This window comes from Heterocephalus glaber, unplaced genomic scaffold, assembly GCF_053883595.1.
Source record: "Heterocephalus glaber isolate CG9 unplaced genomic scaffold, H.glaber_assembly_v1.0 deba00000331, whole genome shotgun sequence".
In the NCBI taxonomy this organism is placed as follows: Eukaryota; Metazoa; Chordata; class Mammalia; order Rodentia; family Bathyergidae; genus Heterocephalus; species Heterocephalus glaber.
The window spans coordinates 45,066,976-45,085,463 of NW_028258142.1; the positions used below are offsets into that span (position 1 = coordinate 45,066,976).

At 36.1% G+C, this 18,488-nt stretch overlaps 1 protein-coding gene across 1 annotated transcript in view; it reads right to left on the reverse strand.

Annotated features, from left to right (window-relative positions):
- The window catches only part of Elp2 (elongator acetyltransferase complex subunit 2), a 44,166-nt gene that overhangs the window by 19,083 nt on the left and 6,595 nt on the right, over window positions 1–18,488 (reverse strand). The window contains exons 3-13 of the mRNA XM_004855227.4: window positions 18,184–18,254; window positions 15,448–15,604; window positions 14,826–14,903; window positions 12,762–12,826; window positions 11,961–12,027; window positions 11,242–11,379; window positions 10,104–10,199; window positions 5,088–5,188; window positions 4,762–4,893; window positions 2,180–2,329; window positions 700–888 (exon numbers count right to left, since the gene is read on the reverse strand). Coding sequence (XP_004855284.1) covers window positions 700–888; window positions 2,180–2,329; window positions 4,762–4,893; window positions 5,088–5,188; window positions 10,104–10,199; window positions 11,242–11,379; window positions 11,961–12,027; window positions 12,762–12,826; window positions 14,826–14,903; window positions 15,448–15,604; window positions 18,184–18,254 — 1,244 coding nt within the window. The remainder of the gene's footprint in view (window positions 1–699; window positions 889–2,179; window positions 2,330–4,761; window positions 4,894–5,087; window positions 5,189–10,103; window positions 10,200–11,241; window positions 11,380–11,960; window positions 12,028–12,761; window positions 12,827–14,825; window positions 14,904–15,447; window positions 15,605–18,183; window positions 18,255–18,488) is intronic.

Below are 18,488 nucleotides of genomic sequence, written 5' to 3' on the forward strand. Positions count from 1 at the left end.
CACACTTTCTATATGCATTCATCTGTTGATGGACATACAGGCTACTTCCAAGATTTAGCTATTATGAACTGTGCCACTATAAACATGGATATGGATGATCACTGTACTATGTCTTTAACTCTTCCAGGAAGCTAATTGTGAAGGGAAATAGCTAGGTCAAAAGGAATTTCTAGTTTTAGTTGGTTGAGCAATCTCTGTAATTTCCATAGTGACTGTTCTAGTTTATATTCCCACCAAGAATGTAGAAAGGCTCCTTTTTCCTTGCAGCCTCATCAGCATCTGTTATTATTACCTGGTTTCAGTTGTTAGTTCCACTGCTCCCTTACCCTCATCCTACAGAAAGAGAGTAAGCTCTTTGAAAATGGAACACAGAAGGCTGGGGATTTAGCAGAGTGGTTCCGCCGCCTGCCTTGAAAATAGAACCCAGCTTTTATAATTTATCTTAATTACCTAGCACAGCAACAATATATAATATCCATGTCACAAATGAACACAACATTGCTGCTTTACAGTATTTTGAGCTCATCTGTTAAACAAAATTACTGGTTTAATATTTGTATCATTAAATGCTACAGTGCACACAAAAGTTTGTCAAGCCAATAATGAATGACTTTTGAGCATTTGTAGACTCAAGCAAAAAAATTTAGAATTTAAAACAAAGTGACCAGATAGAAGAAAAACATTTAGAGAAATACTCACATCACAAAGCACATGACTCACTGACTGTCCTGAAATGGCACAAAAATTTTCCACAAAATTCCGAGGTGCAGAAAAAACTCGAAGAACCTTTTCATCTGCTCCAGATACAAAGTGAAACCGATTAATCATTGTCAAACATTTCAGGTCATATCCATGTATCTGAGGCCTTGCAATTTCATGCCAAGTCACCTGCGAATTAAAATAAACAAAAATGACCATATTTCAATAACCAATTCTTTTCAATAAGCTAAATATGAAATGCAAAATTATTTACTATCCAAAGAACTATGACCATGGAGCAGATTCATCCACAAATAAATTTTTAACTATTGATATAACACGAGCTACAGAAAAACATTTCAAATCATCTGACTTTGTTTTGCAGTTGATTATGGATGTTGCTCAAGGAGATGCCATGTGCTAGTGAGATAGCAATGTCACTGACTTCCTTAGCTCTCATAGACTGACCTCTGATCAGTTTTGTGAACTTCTGTCAGAAATTACAGCTGAGGAACCTCATTTTTTCTTACCACACAGCAGGTCAATGGCTTACTAGTGGTAAAGTTTTATGGCCAAGATTGAAACTTTTCTTGAACAGGAATTGCTCTCAATCATTATTATTTAACATTATATGATTTTAGGAATTAGCTTTTACTATAAACTTGATGTTTCCAAATGAATTAAACATAAATTTGGCTGGGCAAGGTGGCACAGCCTATAACCCCAGTACTTGGGAGGCTGAAGTAGGAGAATCTCCATGAGTTCCAGGCCAACCTGGGCTACATAGTGAATTCAAGTCCAGCCTGAACTATATAGCAAGACCCTGTCTCAAAAAAAAAAAAATTAAAATTGCAAGACATATAACTTTATTTTTGGTACTGGGAATCGAACTCAGGACCTTGTGCTTGCCAGGCAGGCATGGCGCCACTGAGCTAAATCCCTGGCCCTAATGGTTGTGTTAAATTAAATAAATACATTTTGACAATTATCATTTCAATTATTATTTAAACTGCAGAGCCAGGGGTGGTAGTGCACGCCTGTAATCCCAGCACTGGGGAGGCTGAGGCAGGAGGATCATCTTGAGTTTGAGGACAGCCTGGGCTACACAGTGAGTTCAGGGCCAGCCTGAAATACAAAGGGAGAGCCTGCCTCAAAAAATTTTTAAAAATAAATAAATAAATAAATAAAGAGCAAAGAGTAGGTATATGTTTAAGTTTTAAAGAAAATGCCAAACTATTTTCCAGAGTGGCTAGATCATTTTGCATTCCCACCAGCAATGTATCAAAGTTTTAGTCAGTCTGCATCTTTACCAGTACTTGTTATCATCAGTATTTTTTTTTACTTTAGCCAATCTGGAGTTATTATATTAGCATCTCATTGTTTTAATTTCATTTTCCTAAAGACTAACAATGTTAGCCCACTTTGCATGTGTTCGTGGAAGTGTTTTTAAGTGGATTAATCAATTAAGAAGACATTTTACCTGTGATTGGTCTTTTCTTTTCCATGGAGCAAAAAGTCGAGTTGTCTGATCAGTAGAAACAGTGATGATAAATTCTCCTTCTGGATCCCACATTAGGTCTTGGACACCATCAAAGTGTCCTGAAATGACAATCTCTGGAGTCCACTCTCTCTGCAATGAAAGTGCTCATGACGTGTATCAAAATAATAAAAAACCATCACTACTCAAAGTAAAGCATTCTTGTCTGGGAAAAAGAAACTAAAGCCCTGGCAACATGAAACACTAAGTATTACAAGACAAGACTGTAAATAATATGATCTGCTTCCCAATCAACCATATTAGAACTTAGGTGTACCTTCTGAACAGTAACCTTGGAAATTTCCCACCCCATCATTTATTCAATATTTTCCAGCACGGACACAACTTAATCCTTCTTAAATAACTCTTCTGTAAAATAAGTACTATAATACTGGCATCTACCTCAGAGAGCATCAAGAGGATTAAATGAATTTATATTTGTATGAAGAACAATGATGGCATGTATTTGTACCCTATATTTGTTAAAATGAATAAAAGAAAAAGTATTACATGAATGAGGCATGATGGCACACACCTGTAGTTCCAGCTACTTGGGGAGATAAGGCAGAGGATCACAAGTTCAAGGCCAGCCTGCACAACTTAGTGAGAACTTGTTTCAATAAAAACAGCTGGGCATGGTGACACATGCTTGTAATCCCAGCACTTGAGAGGATAAGGCAGGAGGATCGTTGTGAGTTTGAAGCCTGGGCTACATAGTGAGTTTGAGGCTAGCTTGAACTACATAGCCAGACCCTGCCTCAAAAAACCAAAACAACAACAAAAAGGCTGAAGCTATATGATACAGTGCTTGCCTAGCATTTGTAAAGCCCTGGATTCCAACCTCAGTACTGTGGGAAAAAAACAAAAAATAGTATTATGTAAAACAAGTTAGTAGATCTAAGTGTGTGTGTGGTGGCTTTATTAAGTTAGAGGAGTTATGAGTATAAAGGACAGAGACAAACCAAACCTAGTTGGTTTATCTACTGAGGAGCTTGCAATAACAACCATATAAACAATGACGACAAAATATAGAAAATATCGTATGATTGGTCCAGTCTCTTTTTAAATAATCTCAAGTGGTAGTAAAATTTGACCACAGAGAAAAAAAGAAATTTGTGTAAATAACTTAAAGGTCATTCAAAGCCAAGTCTGATGAACATAGTCAGTAATTATCTTATTTCTGGTTAAAAAAACAGGCTGTGACAAAGAAATTATATTAGTTTTTTCTGTGACCTAAAAAGAGATTGTGAAGTTAGTACTAATTGGAGTTTATAAAAGATGCTGAGCAATGGATAGCACTTCTGAATTAACCACACCACTTTCGACAGAAACAGTACTAAATGGCAGTGCTTATTTGTTTCCAAAAGTCACTCAGGTGGGGATGTAGCTCAGGAGCAGAGCATATGCCTAGCTTGTGTGAGCCCTAGGGTTCAATCCCCAGCCATGAAAAAGAAAAGAAAGTGGTACTATCTATTACAAATTTAGGAATTGGGTGTGAGATGCTGTACATACAACATACATGTGGGCAAGGCTATATATACATTAGGTCAGGGGTATATGGGAACTCTACTTTCTACTCACCTTTGCTATTACTCTAAAACAGCTCTAAAATATGACACCCATTTAAAAAGCAAATTATCCTCAACACTTGATAAGTCAAATTATAATGACAAGTACAATGAGATTCTGTCTCCTGGTTTGGGTTTCTCCTTAATAATCTGTCTTTTTTCCTGTGAATGCCTTCAGTTAAGAAAATAAAATTTATCTTAAAAAATATTAACCTTAACAGTTTCAGAGCTTTTAATAGTCAAAACACTCTTACGGGTCAACTCCAAGAGGACACAAGTGAAAGAATAAATCCCTTCATAAATTAAAAGTCAAAACCTCATGGATGACAAAACTATTACAAAGCTCACAAAGTAAGTTATGTAAATTCATGAATTTTTACATTAAAGGAAGCTATCAGATGGATGTTCAGAACATACTGAATCATATTTCACTCAATGTTCTTATTTCTTTCATTTACTTATTTAACATACCATAATTCATACATCATGTACAGTACATACTGGGCCCTATTTTTCATGTACACAATTTTTTTTTCCCCTTTGGTGGTAGTGCTGGAGATCAAACCAAGTGCCTCACACAAGCTAGGCAAGCACTCTACGACTCAGCTATGTTCTAGCCCTCTAAATATACCCATTTATACTTGCAGTACCTCATCAATGCTGTACATATTTGTACTTTCTTTGTAAAAACGTCTGAGTTTCTTATCTAGTATGAACACAGTGTCTATAGAAATAAATGTCGGGCCCGGGGATTTAGCTCAGTGGCACCATGCCTGCCTTGCGAGCACAAGGTCCTGAGGTTCAATCCCCAGTACCAAAAAAGAAAGAAAAAAAGAAAGAAATGTCACTTAAATGCTTCAACTATCGTTTTGTACAGTGTTATAAGTAAGCCCTACTTAGGTTTCATCTAGGATTCACTCTATATGACTAGAAATACTTTAAAAGTGCTTTTCTTACTGGGTTGACGGTACTCTGCTTCCAAAGGTGCAGTGCTCCGTGAAAAGCATGAGCGATGATCATGGAGCCATCTTCATTGAATTGGCAATCATAAAATCCCAGAGTATTTCCACCTACTTCACCTACTCGAACCTATGTAGTAATAGACAGAAAATAATTCTCAACCAATAGTCCCATTTCACAACGGGAATGGATTCCAGAGATTAAGTTTCAACTCATCTAATGTATAAAAAGTGTAAAAATGTACAGCTCTTGAAATACAGATTCAGGATTAAGTATTTAGTTTATAAAGTCCAATTTCTTCTTCCTTAAGTATTACATCTTACCTGTTCTAGCCAAACTCCTGACTCTTCATCTGGAGCCCAGAGAATCATGGTCTTATCCATTGAGGCAGATAACAATCTCACTGGCTGCTGGAGAACACCATCTAAATAATAAAAACCAATGCTTTTAGATGACCAACAGGCACCATTTTTGTAGCTTATCAGAAAAAAACAATGGAGATGCTGTACTGCACAAATGTTCACTGCAGCATTGTTTATAATGCAAAAATCTGCAAACACCACATGAAAAGAACAGTTAAGCAAGTCATAGTTATAGTCAGGCAATGGAATATTATAGTATAATAAAAAATAATTAGAATTACATGAATTAAAATCGATAGATTTCTAAAATATGTTAAACTAAAAAGGAACACTGTAAAAGGTAAATACATATTGATAGCAAGTTTTAATAGCTGTAAAACAGTATGTTTAGGGCAATATAAATGCCTAATAAAAATATAAAAATATGCATGGGAATGATATGCACTGAATTCAGTACTATAGTTGCCTTCCAGAAGGATGCATTGGAAAGGCTCGAAACAACATCAGAATCTATAATATCCACTTTTTTTTAAACCATGGAAAATATGTTACCTCTCTAATCCTGATTTCTCTTGGAAGGTCAGATAAAAAGTTAAGTTTTAGCTATCGGGGATCGAACTCAGGACCTTGCACTTTCTAGGCAGGCAGCGGAACCACTGAGCTAAACCCCCAGCCTGAGTGAGGCAGAATTTTAACATGAGTGATCATTTTGATATTTAGAATGGTCTGCAGGGCCCTCGTATAAATGCTTAGTCCAAAATAATGGCCTCTTATTTTTATTTAATAGTGAAAATATAATTTCAAATTATTAGTAAAAATGAGATTGAGGTTTCTTTCTGATTTTTAAATTAAAGATGAACCTCTAAGGTCATACAGCTAGGTGGTTCTCTGGTGCAGGGATGGTAAAGCAGTAACTCCCAGAACAGAGTAGATACTGATACCTGTTTTAACTGGTAGTAAAGGACTTGGGCTGGAAAAATGGAGGTGTTATGGATGCACAAGAAGCCATGAGGCAAGGCTAGATGGGACGAATCAGAGTTGGCCCATAAAGAGAAAATAATTATAACCAAAGCAAATGATATAAGTAAGAGCTGACTGGTCATTACCTGAGCATTAATTACCACAATTCTTTTTTAGAGAAGGGGTTGGGGGAAGAACATAGGCTCCGTCTTACTCAGCTCTACCATCAGCACATTAGGCATCATAAAGCCACCATTCCTTGGTGGCACACTCCAGTAATCTCAGCACTAGGAAGGCTGAGACAGGAGGACTGCTCCAGAGTTTGAGGCCAGCCTGGACTACACAGTGAGACCGTATCTCAAAAAGCAAAACAAACAAAACAAAACAAAGCAAAACCAAACTAAACCCACCACTCCTAAGTGCAGGTTAAGGGTGAAAGAAGAAAAAAGAGAGTCTTAATTTTTCATAAATAATGTATCTTAAAGAGTTCAGTGAAGCTGACTTGAAAGTCAATTTTTTTGAGCCAAGTATGGTGGCACACACCTATAATTCTACCACTGTAGGAGGCTGAGGCAGAAGGATCTCAAATTTGACCTCAGCCTGGGCAACTTAGTGAGACACTATCTCAAAAAATTTAAAAAGGGCTGGGTATGTAGCTCAGTGAAAAGAAAAGTCAGTTTTTCATAAGCCCCTCAGTGACTATTTAAAAACTTTTAAGAGACGAAGATCACAGAGTATGAGATAGTTTTGGCATCATGGCAAGAATCATACTTTGCCTACTTAACAATGCAATTTTCAATGGAATTGAGAATCCAGCACATGAGGAATGAACTTTACCTTCTACCAACTTGAAAGTGTCTTGTCTTTGAGATTTCTAATCACACTCTGAAAAATACTCCAGCTAGTCAGCTTAAAATACTGTAAAACTTCAAAGAGTTACTGCAGCAGCTGGAATTGTCAGGAGAAAATCCTCCACCCACATTGTCACGAACTTGCCAGCAAAGGCTATAGAATTTCTCGGTGCTTTCAGATCACTTTTAGATGGGCAGCCATGCAGTGCAGCAGTGAACTCCTTCCCAGAGTGCACTGTTACAGTTTTTCCAAAGATGTTGATCCTGCTGAGGATGTGCGACAATGAGCTGGAACTGCACTAGGTGTTTCCCTGGAGGCATGCAGTTCAGTTCATCCAGTAAGGAACGTGGCCCTAACAAAGAAATGCTATGCATCACCTTTCAGATCCCGGCTGCTGTACTCTACAAGAACCAGACCATCAAACTAGAGGATCATGAAGATTCACCTGTTAAGCGGCAAAAGACAGATGATCCCCTTTCAGAAGAAAAAACAGAAACTGTTTCAAATACTTATTGGAAGTGTTTTCTCCATCTCACCACTATAATTTTATGTAGTAAAATATAATTTGTATAATTTCATAAAAATTTAATATTGAACTCTCAAATATTTTGCTTTGACATCTTATCATTACCAAATTAAAGTCTGGATGAAAACTGTATTTTTATCTAAATCATACTATATAATTGTATTAGTCAGCTTTCCTACTATTGCTGAGACACAATACTCAACACCCACAACTTAAAGGGAGAAAGGCTGAATTTGACTCATATTTTCAGGAGATTCAGTACATAGCAGGCTCCAAGGCAGAAACATGATGGCAGACAGGCATGGCAGAGCAAAGCTGTTTAGTTCCTGGTGGCCAGGAAACAGCAGGGGAATACTGCCTGAGAGACAGGGGATAGGGACCATAAGAAGTGCCCAAGGCCATGCTTCCATGACACACCCAGATACACCCTGGAGCATGCTTTACTAATCAGGCATTTCCTAATCCAAGGAAGTTGACAAATCAGGACTAATGGTCACAATAATTATTTTATAATCTAAATTATATCCAATTTTTTATTAGATAAATGTGCTTAATGGTGCATGCAGGTAATCCCAGTGGCTTGTGACACTCAGGGAGGAGGATTGTGAGTTTGAGACCTGTCTAGGCAACATGACAAGACCTTGTCTCAAAAAAACCAAAAGGATAAATATGCTTAAATATCATTGGTCTCTTGGAAAGAGTTTGTAGGTAATTGTGTGGGTAATTGTGTACTGTTACAATAGGAAAGCACTAATAGCATTTTATAGTTATCCTTTATTGAACAGTGTAGTAATTTTACACAATTACTCCTATACCACCAGTTATTACAATAAAGGTAATAAAAACTGAGGTTATTAACAGCCCAAGTGCCCATCGACTGGAAACTGGATAAAGAAGGTGTGGTTTTTTTTTTTATAAAATGGAGTACTACTCAGCCGTAAAGAATGAGAAACTAGAGACATTTATAGCTAAATGGATGCATATTGAGGCCACACTCTTAAGTGAAATAAATAGGACACACATGTGTAAATGCCGAATAGTTTCTCTAATTTGAGAAATTGAAAGTATAAATAAGGATGAAAATGATTAAAATGAATAACTGATAATTTGAAATAGGAAAAGGTCTAAGGGTTAGTGGATGGCGGGAGGGGAAGGGGAAGGGGAAAGGGAAGAAGGGAAAGGAAAAATTCTAAGAAAGAAAAAAAAAGGAATCAAAGTCTGTGTAAATAGGGAAGGGTGGAGGGGGTGAAGGGTGCACAGGTAATGGAGAAAAAATAAGAACTAAGATACATCATGTTCTGGTACAAACACCCAATGATAAATGTAAATGTATTTTATACCTAAAATGTACCAATAAATATATATGTAAATTTAAAAACAACAAAAAAACAAAAAACTGAGGTTATTTAGATCAGGGATAAGCAGACTACATCCTGCAGGCCAAGTCTGGCCCTCCATCTATTTGTATGGCCTGAGACCTGAGAATGTTCCTACATTTTCAAGTGGTTGAAAAACAAAAGAATAGTTATTTTGAGACCTGTAAAAAATACTGTGAAATTTGAGAAAGAGCATTAAAAAGAAAGGAAGGAGGTACAGAAGGAAAGAAAGAAGAAAGAAAAGGCAGGGAAGGCAAAAAGTATTCAGGGAAAATAAACTGAAGGCTACTGGACTTTCTGAAGAACAGTTAACTCAAGAGTTAAGGACAATGGGGCCAGGGATTTAGCTCAGTGGTTTTGGAAGCACAAGGTCCTGAGTTCCATCCCTGGTACCAAAAAAAGACTTAATAACATTGAAAGCAGTATCAATAGTCAATTTAAAAGGGAAATAATTCTGAATAGCTTTTGCCTCTTAATGGGTCGACAGATGTTACTAATACTGCTTAGTTTTATTTGAGGTGTTACTGGCAAGCTTAAAGTGACTACAGAATTAGCTTCTATGAATATTCTGTATGCAGTAACTATGGATGAATATTTTCCAAGGAGTGGGGAAAAAATACCAATTCTGGACAGCCTAAAGTGGAATCTGCTAAGATTTTATAATTGACAATGGTTAAGAAACAGAAAAAGTCTTAGTTAAACAAATTTATAAAGCTTGTGAAAATGTTGAGTTTAAAGCCTGTAGCTCTTCACTACATTATTCATCAGCAAGTCCCTTGTGGAAAATATTTCAATCTGTTGTTTCTGAACTAACAGTAACACGGGTAAACTTCATTTGCTTTCACAGCTAACCATTCTAATTCCTTGAGTTAGATCAGAAATTGAAAGTGAGTATCCTAACCTACCCTACCTCAGTTTGACTTTCTTATTAGCATTTTGACATTTTTTGAGCTTAAAAATCAAGATTTAAATTTTTCTTAAGAAGAACCACCCTTAAACACAATTTTGGAACACTGAATGACTGGAAATTAGATGTTGTTGAAGACTTGGTATTTCCTAAAAGAACACAACCTAAGATTAAAATAACTTTAATGTGAAATATACTGTAGTAAAACAACTGACATTTGGAGTCCAATATCTTACTTTATACATCTTTCTTGCTATTCAAAAATTAAACAAGATTTCCATCCTCAAATAAATAAATAAAATAAAATACTGTAAAATTCAACTGAAATAAAGGATTATGGTTATTTTTTTCCCTACCTTTGCAAAATGAAGGTTGCCAATGAACTGCATTCACCCAGTTTTCATGACCAGCCAACACAGTCTCCAGAGTAACTGCAAAGGTTACTTTACTACCTACAACAAAAGCAATGAAGGTATTCTGTCCTCAAAGCAACAACTGTATAACCACATTAGTTGTACAATTATGTAACAAAAATCAGAACAAAACATAATCACTGAGATTCAACAAAAAGAACATGCATTTTAAAATTTCATAATCTCACCCACTGTTTAAAATTATAGGAAAAAAGTTCTAAAGATAAATTTCTCTATAGTTTTCTCCACCCAGTCATAAATATAAAATAATTTTTTTTAAGTTTCTGAAGTTGCTATACTTCACAAACGTATGTTAGGTATACATAGCTTTGATTCCCCAGTAACATAAAAATATGAAAACTTTCATATTTGGGTACAGCTACTTATAATTTGCTGGTTATGTCACTTCTTGGTTCTCCTCATAAAACTTTATTACCAAAATCTCAACTTTAATGGGCTTTAAAACCAAGAAGAGTAATAAATAACCACACACCTATGTGAATGACACTTACCAAGAATTAACTTTATAACTCAGATAAGCATCCAAAACACATCTAAAAATACATCATCTAAGTATAACATTCCAGCAAGATTTACCAGGCGGAATTCTGGGTTTTTTTGGGTACCAGGGATTGAACTCAGGACCTTGCGCTTGCAAGGCAGGCGGCGGAACCACAGGGCTAAATCCCCGGCCCGAGGAATTCTGTTTTAATGCTAGACAACAGGAAAACCAGAATTGCATATGCTATTCAAATACAGAGATTCAAATATATATATATATTACAAATATAACTGCAAAAGTAGGGAAAATTCACACTGGTTCTTTAGGTCTTCCTATCCCAAAACTGAAAATTTATTAACCTTTTATAAATTCATCTGACACTTTCATAAATCAAAAATTAGAATCTGATACTTCTGAAAAACTAAATTTCACAAGACCTAATAATTTTATATCAAACATTTTCACTGTGGGCTGGGGATTTGGCTCAGTGGTTCTGCCACCTGCCTCGCAAGTGGAAGGACCCAAGTTCGATCCCCAGTACCAACAAATAAATAAATAAACAAATATTTTCACTGTTACCTCCATTTTCTATGGTAAAAGTGTTTTCCTTCAGTCTTATATTATCATCTTGCATTTCTGAAGATGTCGATTTTATATAGAGCCTCCATATTCTTATCAGGCAATCTTGTGAACAGCTTGCTAGAAAAAGATCTCTACCTAATTAAAAAAATACATTTTATTATTTTTAAAACATATTCTTAAATTTTTTCAGAAGACTTTCTCCTTACAATATGTACATTTCTAGATTCCCTAAAAAAATACTTTTGTCTGTTTACCCTTCAGTCATTTGATCCATTCATTTTTAATAACATTAATAAGTATATGTACAATACTTTCATAAAAAGTTGTACTTTTACAGATAGTCTACTGAGTTCTGCAAAGAACATTTCAAGAATGTCTGCATGCAGCCAGACAGTACCATCTTGTAAATATCAATTTGTTTTATTCTCAATTAATAGGAGAAAGTTAAGTATCTTTTTTCCTTTTTTTAAAAATTATTTGTTTTTTGGGGGGGAGGACCAGGGATCGAACTCAGGACCTTGCCCTTGCAAGGCAGGCGTGGTGCCATTGAGCTAAATCCCCAGCCCCAAGTATCTTCTTATCTAATTGGGACAATGAAAAGGTATTACATAAAGAAAACTTAAAAATTTTTTAAATTAAAAAATAAGAGGCTGCTTTCTAAGAAGTTACCTATATTTGCCCCCATCATCTGTATGTTAGCAAAAGTTCATACTAACCAAAGGCTGCCCACTCCACACCTCTTATCCAATCCTCATGTCCACAAAGAAAAAGTACTTTCTGAAACTAGTAAGATAACAAAATTCATGGGGATTAATGTAAGCATTTAACATTTTTCATGCATATTAATGACTTCACCTGTCTCAGTCAATTCTACATCATTTTTACTGAAAACATTACCTAATCAGACATAGGCTAAAACGCTCACTTGGCAATAAAACTCAACATGCAATATCTAAACCATTAATTAAACAACACTGAATAGATGTAATAGTCTGTAGTACTCAAGGGATTTAAATGTTTACAAGACAAAAGCTCAGCAATTGGGGCTGTAGTTCAGTGGTAGAATGTAAATCCTAGCACACACAAGGCCCTGGGTTCAAGCCCCCTACCACTAACACTAAAAAAAAAAAAAAAAGATTAAAGCTCAGAAGGACAAATAAACTCTACCAGGATGGCTCACTGTAGGTATGTTAAACCTCTCTTGAAACATTTAAGGAAAACACACACACACACACACACACACACACACACACACACACACACGGGTATTCCTTCTCTTTTTCCCACACCTCGACTTATTTCTCCCTAACAACTCGGCCTAGTAGTCAAGACAGCAGTTACTTGATATACAGAGTGAAAGACCACCTAACATAGGACTGTCAAAAAAGATTTCCCTATTAGACTATTTGGGTTTGAATCACAACATTTCTTAAATTTTATAATTAAAAACAGCCCGTATTAAAATATATTACTAAGCAGAACACTGTTTTAATGTTAAGATAAATATCATTAATTACCTGATCATTTTGTTGCACAAATAAGTGAATTTTGCAGTCATCATCACCACAGGCTAATACTGGTACTGTGAGGGGGAAAATTAAGCATCACTGTAAGTACTCCACCATAAGTATGATCCTCTATGTAGATTCTAAGCCTAGGTGGTGAACACAGACTTCTATTCCCACATTACTGAACAAATGAATTGAAAGTGCTCAATAAATGTTTCCAAGAGCTGAGTGGGGTGGTACATGCCTGAAATTCCAGCCACTCAGCAGGCAGAGGCTGGAATATTACAAGGCCATCCTGGACAACTCAGCCAGACTCTGTCTCAAAATAATAGTAAAGGAAAGGGCTGGGGATGTACCTCAGTGTTAGAGGACTTGGCTGGTATGCATGAGGCCCTGGGTTTAATCCCAAGTATTGCAAAAAACAAAACATAGGGCTGGGGATGTAGCTCAGTGGTTTCAACGCCTGCTGTGCAAGCACAAGCGCAAGGACCCAAGTTCAATCCCTGGTACCAAAAAAACCAAACAAACCATAAAAAGTCTCCAAGAATAAAACAGACACTCTAAAACATTCTATTCAGTTGTTACTTGGTAAATATTAACTATTTTATCACTGAGATAATTAGTATCTTCATTCTATTACATTTATGATAGAAGCAACAGTGAAAAAGAAGCTCAAGAGCAAGCAGGGCAAAAGATTTTCACCATTATCAGCTAAAAGATGAATATGAAAAGTTGTAAGCCCAACTGAATAAATCTGAGTTACTATACAAGCCTAGCACCACAGCTGCTATACAATGATTCATGAGTACATTTGTGACTTGAAGGGCTGTATATTTTGAGAACAAATTCAACACTGAAACAAAATAAAAGCATGTAATTAAATATGCAGCTAAAAAGCTATGAAAGGAGTGACTATAATGAGCTTTCTTTAATAAGATAAAAAAACAAATTCACATTCCCAAAGGATAGCTCTAATGATTCTGGAGCAAGACAAAATAGGAACACAGAAGAAAATGTCCTGCTACTAAATGTGTTTTTCAAAGGTTTTATTTTAAGTCAACTAAAAAAACAAAACAAACAAAACAATAGCTAGTCACTTGTTCTCAATGTCAGTGGAAAGAAATGAAATTCTGTGTTATTAAACCAGAGAGTTTGCAGCTTCTGCTCTTGGGGAACCTTTGCACAAAATGGAAGCTAAACATGAAACCATGGAGGCACAGTTTCTGCTGCAAAAGGCAAGAGAGGCTGGTGCTTCCAGGCCCTGCCTCTTGCCACCAACCTGTCTTCCAGGTAACAAAGGAGGGAAAGAGAATTACTTTATATTAGCTATCATCTTCATGGAAGATAAAGAAAAGATAAAGCCAGATGTGGTGGTGCATGTGATCCCAGCACTTGGGGAGGCTGAAGCAGGAAGATCCTTTGAAGTTTGAGGCCAACCTTGGTTAGCTACATAGTGAGTTCAAGGCCAACCTGAACTGTATAGTGAGAGGAGACCCTGTCTCCAAACAAACAAACAAGATAGGCACAGCTGGGGTGCAAAGCAAAAAGGAACTTTTTCTGTCTGGAGATTTTAACTTGTTATGTAGGATGTGAAGTTGTCATCTTGACAGTAATTTCACAAGGACCATCCTCAGTAATTTTCAACTTATTACAAACCTTCACCTTCTAATTAGATACATTCCCTAAATTATATCTATATACATTCATAATCTAGTTCACAAATAGCAGTACCAATCTTGAGTATATATTAAGTCAGTTACATTTTGAACAGCTACCACATTCCTAGTAGTCTCTCCTTATCCTCATGTTCTATATATTTAGAACACTTGAATATTGTAACAAAAATGTTATCCACATCTGAATTTTTTCATGAATATATTTAGATGCAGAGGAGTAGCTCAGTAATAGAGTGCTTGCATACCACATGTGGGACTCTTTGTTCCATCCCCAGCAACACAAAAAATAAAAAATCTAGATACAAAACTAAGATACATTTCTTTTAGGTTCTGGTCATGTGGAGATAGGCACATACTGTATATTGCTCTTTTAATATACACTTAGCAGAATACTCACCATCAGTATTAGGCAAAAAGAATAAGGAGAGAGCGAGAGCAAATCCATTTCCAAAGGTCAAGGTCTGAAGGCATGTTACTAAGAAACAACAAAAAACACCATGAACAACTATCTCTGAGCTTACCTACCTAGAGAGTTTGGGTAGAATTATCACAGCTCTGGGTGTAAGCATGTAGATGACAAAGGTCAATCCTGAGGCCCCACTGATCATGTGAAATTAAATGGCCAAATTTCAACAATGTTTCAGAGAACAAAACAACTTGTATGAAAAGGCTTAAAATAAATTTACACTGTCAAACAGTTTGATGGAGAGGATTTTTGAGAAAGTATTAAAAAAAAAAATCCAAACATTTAAAAGCTACTTGAAAACCAGGCATGGTGCCACATGCCTATAATCCCAACACTCAGGAGGCTAGGCAGGAGGATTGCCATAAGTTTAAGATCAGCCTGGGGATACACAGTGAGTTCAAGGCCAGCCCGAACTACACAGACCCTGTCTCAAAAAACAAAAAACAAAAACAAAGTTACTTGAAAGTTTGGAAAAACCATATAAATGTTTTTTCTAGTTGTCATTTAATAACTACTATTTAATTTATCTGGATTATAATGTATCCTAACTTACCTTCTGAACCCTTTTTAGACCAGAACCGGACAGTAGAATCTGAAGATGCAGAAACTATCAGTGTGTGTGATGCAGCATCTGATGCCGTCCTCTGGTTAACAGCATGCACCACATAAACCGGTCCTTCATGGCCTTGAAGATGGATGGCTTTTAAAAGCTGAGTCAAAAAGAATGACAAAAGCATTATGATAAAAAGGAATTATCAGTTTTAGCTTTAGTTAGCTGGAATCATAGGATTCAAAGTATAGTCAAACCTGTGTCTCAAAAACAAAAAGGGCTGGGCATATAGCTCAGTGGCAAGGCCTGGAGTCCAACCCACTAAATAAATAAATAGCTAGCTAGCTAGCTTGACAGCCCCCACCACAAACAATACCTGACCTTCAAGAAGTCTGTCTGACCTTATTAACAAAATAAAATGTGCATTCTTTGACACAGCAAAGAATCTAAAGAGAATAGCAGTGTAACAAATATTTAAAGACAAAAGAATGATCTTTACCATATATTGTTTATAATAAAGAAAAATCACAATCAACCTAAAATTATTAATAGGGAAATGATTAAATAAATTATAACAAACACTGAAGCCAATGAAAAGGATAATATACTATACTTGATCTTAGCCAAATGGCCAAGAAGCGACGAAAAAGGATAATATAAGTAAATACATGCCTATTGCTATGAAAAGATGTCCACGACAGTGACATTTTTTAAGAAGATATGCCAGCTTTGTGGAATGCTCTTCCTTTTGGAGTAGACTGATGTCTCCTCCTGAATAAATTCAGGATAGACATTCTGACAGCATTACTACGTTGTTTCAATTTTAGTTAAGTTAGCCTTGTTATCTTACAAGGTAGTGTCTACAGGGTTTTTTTCACTGTGTATTTAATGTTTTGCTTGCTGATAATATCTGAGCGTACCTTGGGACTGAGTAGTTTATTCCCTATCAAACCTTTACCAAGTACTTTTAGGATCCAATTGTGATACTTGTTTAAATCAAGTGTGGCTCTAAAACAGAAAAACAGAACAAAGAAATTTCATTTGATTATCAAATCTATCTGCTCACCAGACAATCAATATTCCCTCTAGCATCTTTCCACTCTTCCTTTGGGTCTTTGTTTTGTTTTTTGTAGTGCTGAGGGTAGAACTAGGCAAATGCTCTGCCACTGAGCGACACCTCCAACCCAGGTCTATTCTTTAAGAGTTTCTTTCAAATGTATGAGATTCCATTTTTACTTTAAAAGATCTCTTATGCGTATTGTCATCTGCTGAAATACAAGTGTTCCCTAAATGCCTCAATTGTTCTTCTAATTACTTAAGCAGAACCCTGCAACTCAAGAAAGTAGCTAATACTCATGTATAAGGGTCTGTACACAAACTTCCTTTAATCATTAACCTTTGACTTATTTGAAAAAATATTTTTAAAAGACTCACAAATAGTATAATCTCAGGTGAGCATGGTGCCCAGCAAAGCAAATGAGGTCTATAGATGACTGTTCATCTTCCTTCCTACCTGCCGGTTTTTCTCAATAAATGTACCTTTCTCCAAGGGCCCTAAGACAGAATCCCATTGTGTTTGATTGCTCATTCCCCCGCCCATCAGATAGATTCCCACTTCTTTGACATCTACCCTCTTAATGCCAAACTCATTTTTCCTTTAAAAAATACCAGATTTTGTTTCCTTCATATTTTCCCCTCTTCTAATTTGCCACACTACCATCAGATTAATTTTCTACTCCTGTGTTTTAGAAATCATCGAGTTCCAAATGCTAATAAAAAGAACAAACTCTTAACACTAGTATTCCAATTCCCACATGATTTCCTATTCTACTTCTCTAGGATTACTGCCCTCAATGTATTATCTCCTAATACTTCCAAAACCATCTTCCTCAGAGTTCTAAGAGATGCCAAGAGATTTAAGGGGGGAGGCAAGTTTCATACATGTAATAATTTTGGGAATTGCTACTTTTGTCCTACTTGGACTCTCTCTCCTTTAACTTCTCCCAAGATAATCATCCCACATTTAAACCCCAACTCAAAGTCCATCTCTTCTGAACTCTTACAGCGCTATGGTTGTGGGGCAGCAAGTTAGCACATTCACCCATGAAGTCACTTGTATTTATAAGTACATTTTGCCTTCAGAACCATGAACTGCACCTGTTTTATGAAGGTCTTTACTTTAACTATATCTTCTGTGTGGCAGATGTTCAAATATCTAATGCACTAACCTTTTCACATTTTTGATTAGCAGTAGGAAAAAACCTAACTGTCCAGGGGTAGAGGACCTTCCATACCATGTGCCATATCATTCAGAATCATGTAGATCTATATTCACCTGGCAACAGCTGCCCTACTAACACAGCAGTACTGATTTTTACTGTCACTGAAAACAGAAAGTTAATGTAAGAACAGCTCGAAAAGTATTAAAAAATGACAAGAAATTCAGAGATGATGGACAGCATATGCAGATGGGGACAGAAATTAGAGGGAGGAGCACAGGGGCTATGAAGTGCAGAAGATACACCATCTGGATTACAGATAAGCAAAAAGGAGGGAACATCACACAGAAAAAAATAAATGATAGGCTGGGGATTTAGCTCAGTGGCGCTGTGCCTGCCTCGCAGAGCAAGGTCTTGCGTTAGATCCCTGGTACCAAAAACAAAAAATTAAAATAAATGAAAAAGAAATGAAAGGAAAAATGAAATTAAAAGATGTCATTTCTTATAAATATCTACTTACCTGATTATTCTCTACTTCCCAGTGAATCACTTGATTGTCAGATCCTCCAGAAAGTAATTCAGTAGAAGGAGCTGAAAAAATTATGTCTCAATAAATATTTTTATTCATTTGATTCCCCCATCTAGTTCTAAAAATTTCAAAGCTACAGAAAACATACAAGAACACCCTATTTTTTACTCTTTATATATATACATACATGTATTTAAACACGTTTTCCAAACATTTAAAAATAAGTTGCTCAACAGATGAAGAAAACATGATACATATTTGAAGTGTGAACAAAAAATGTTTAATTTTTAAAAATT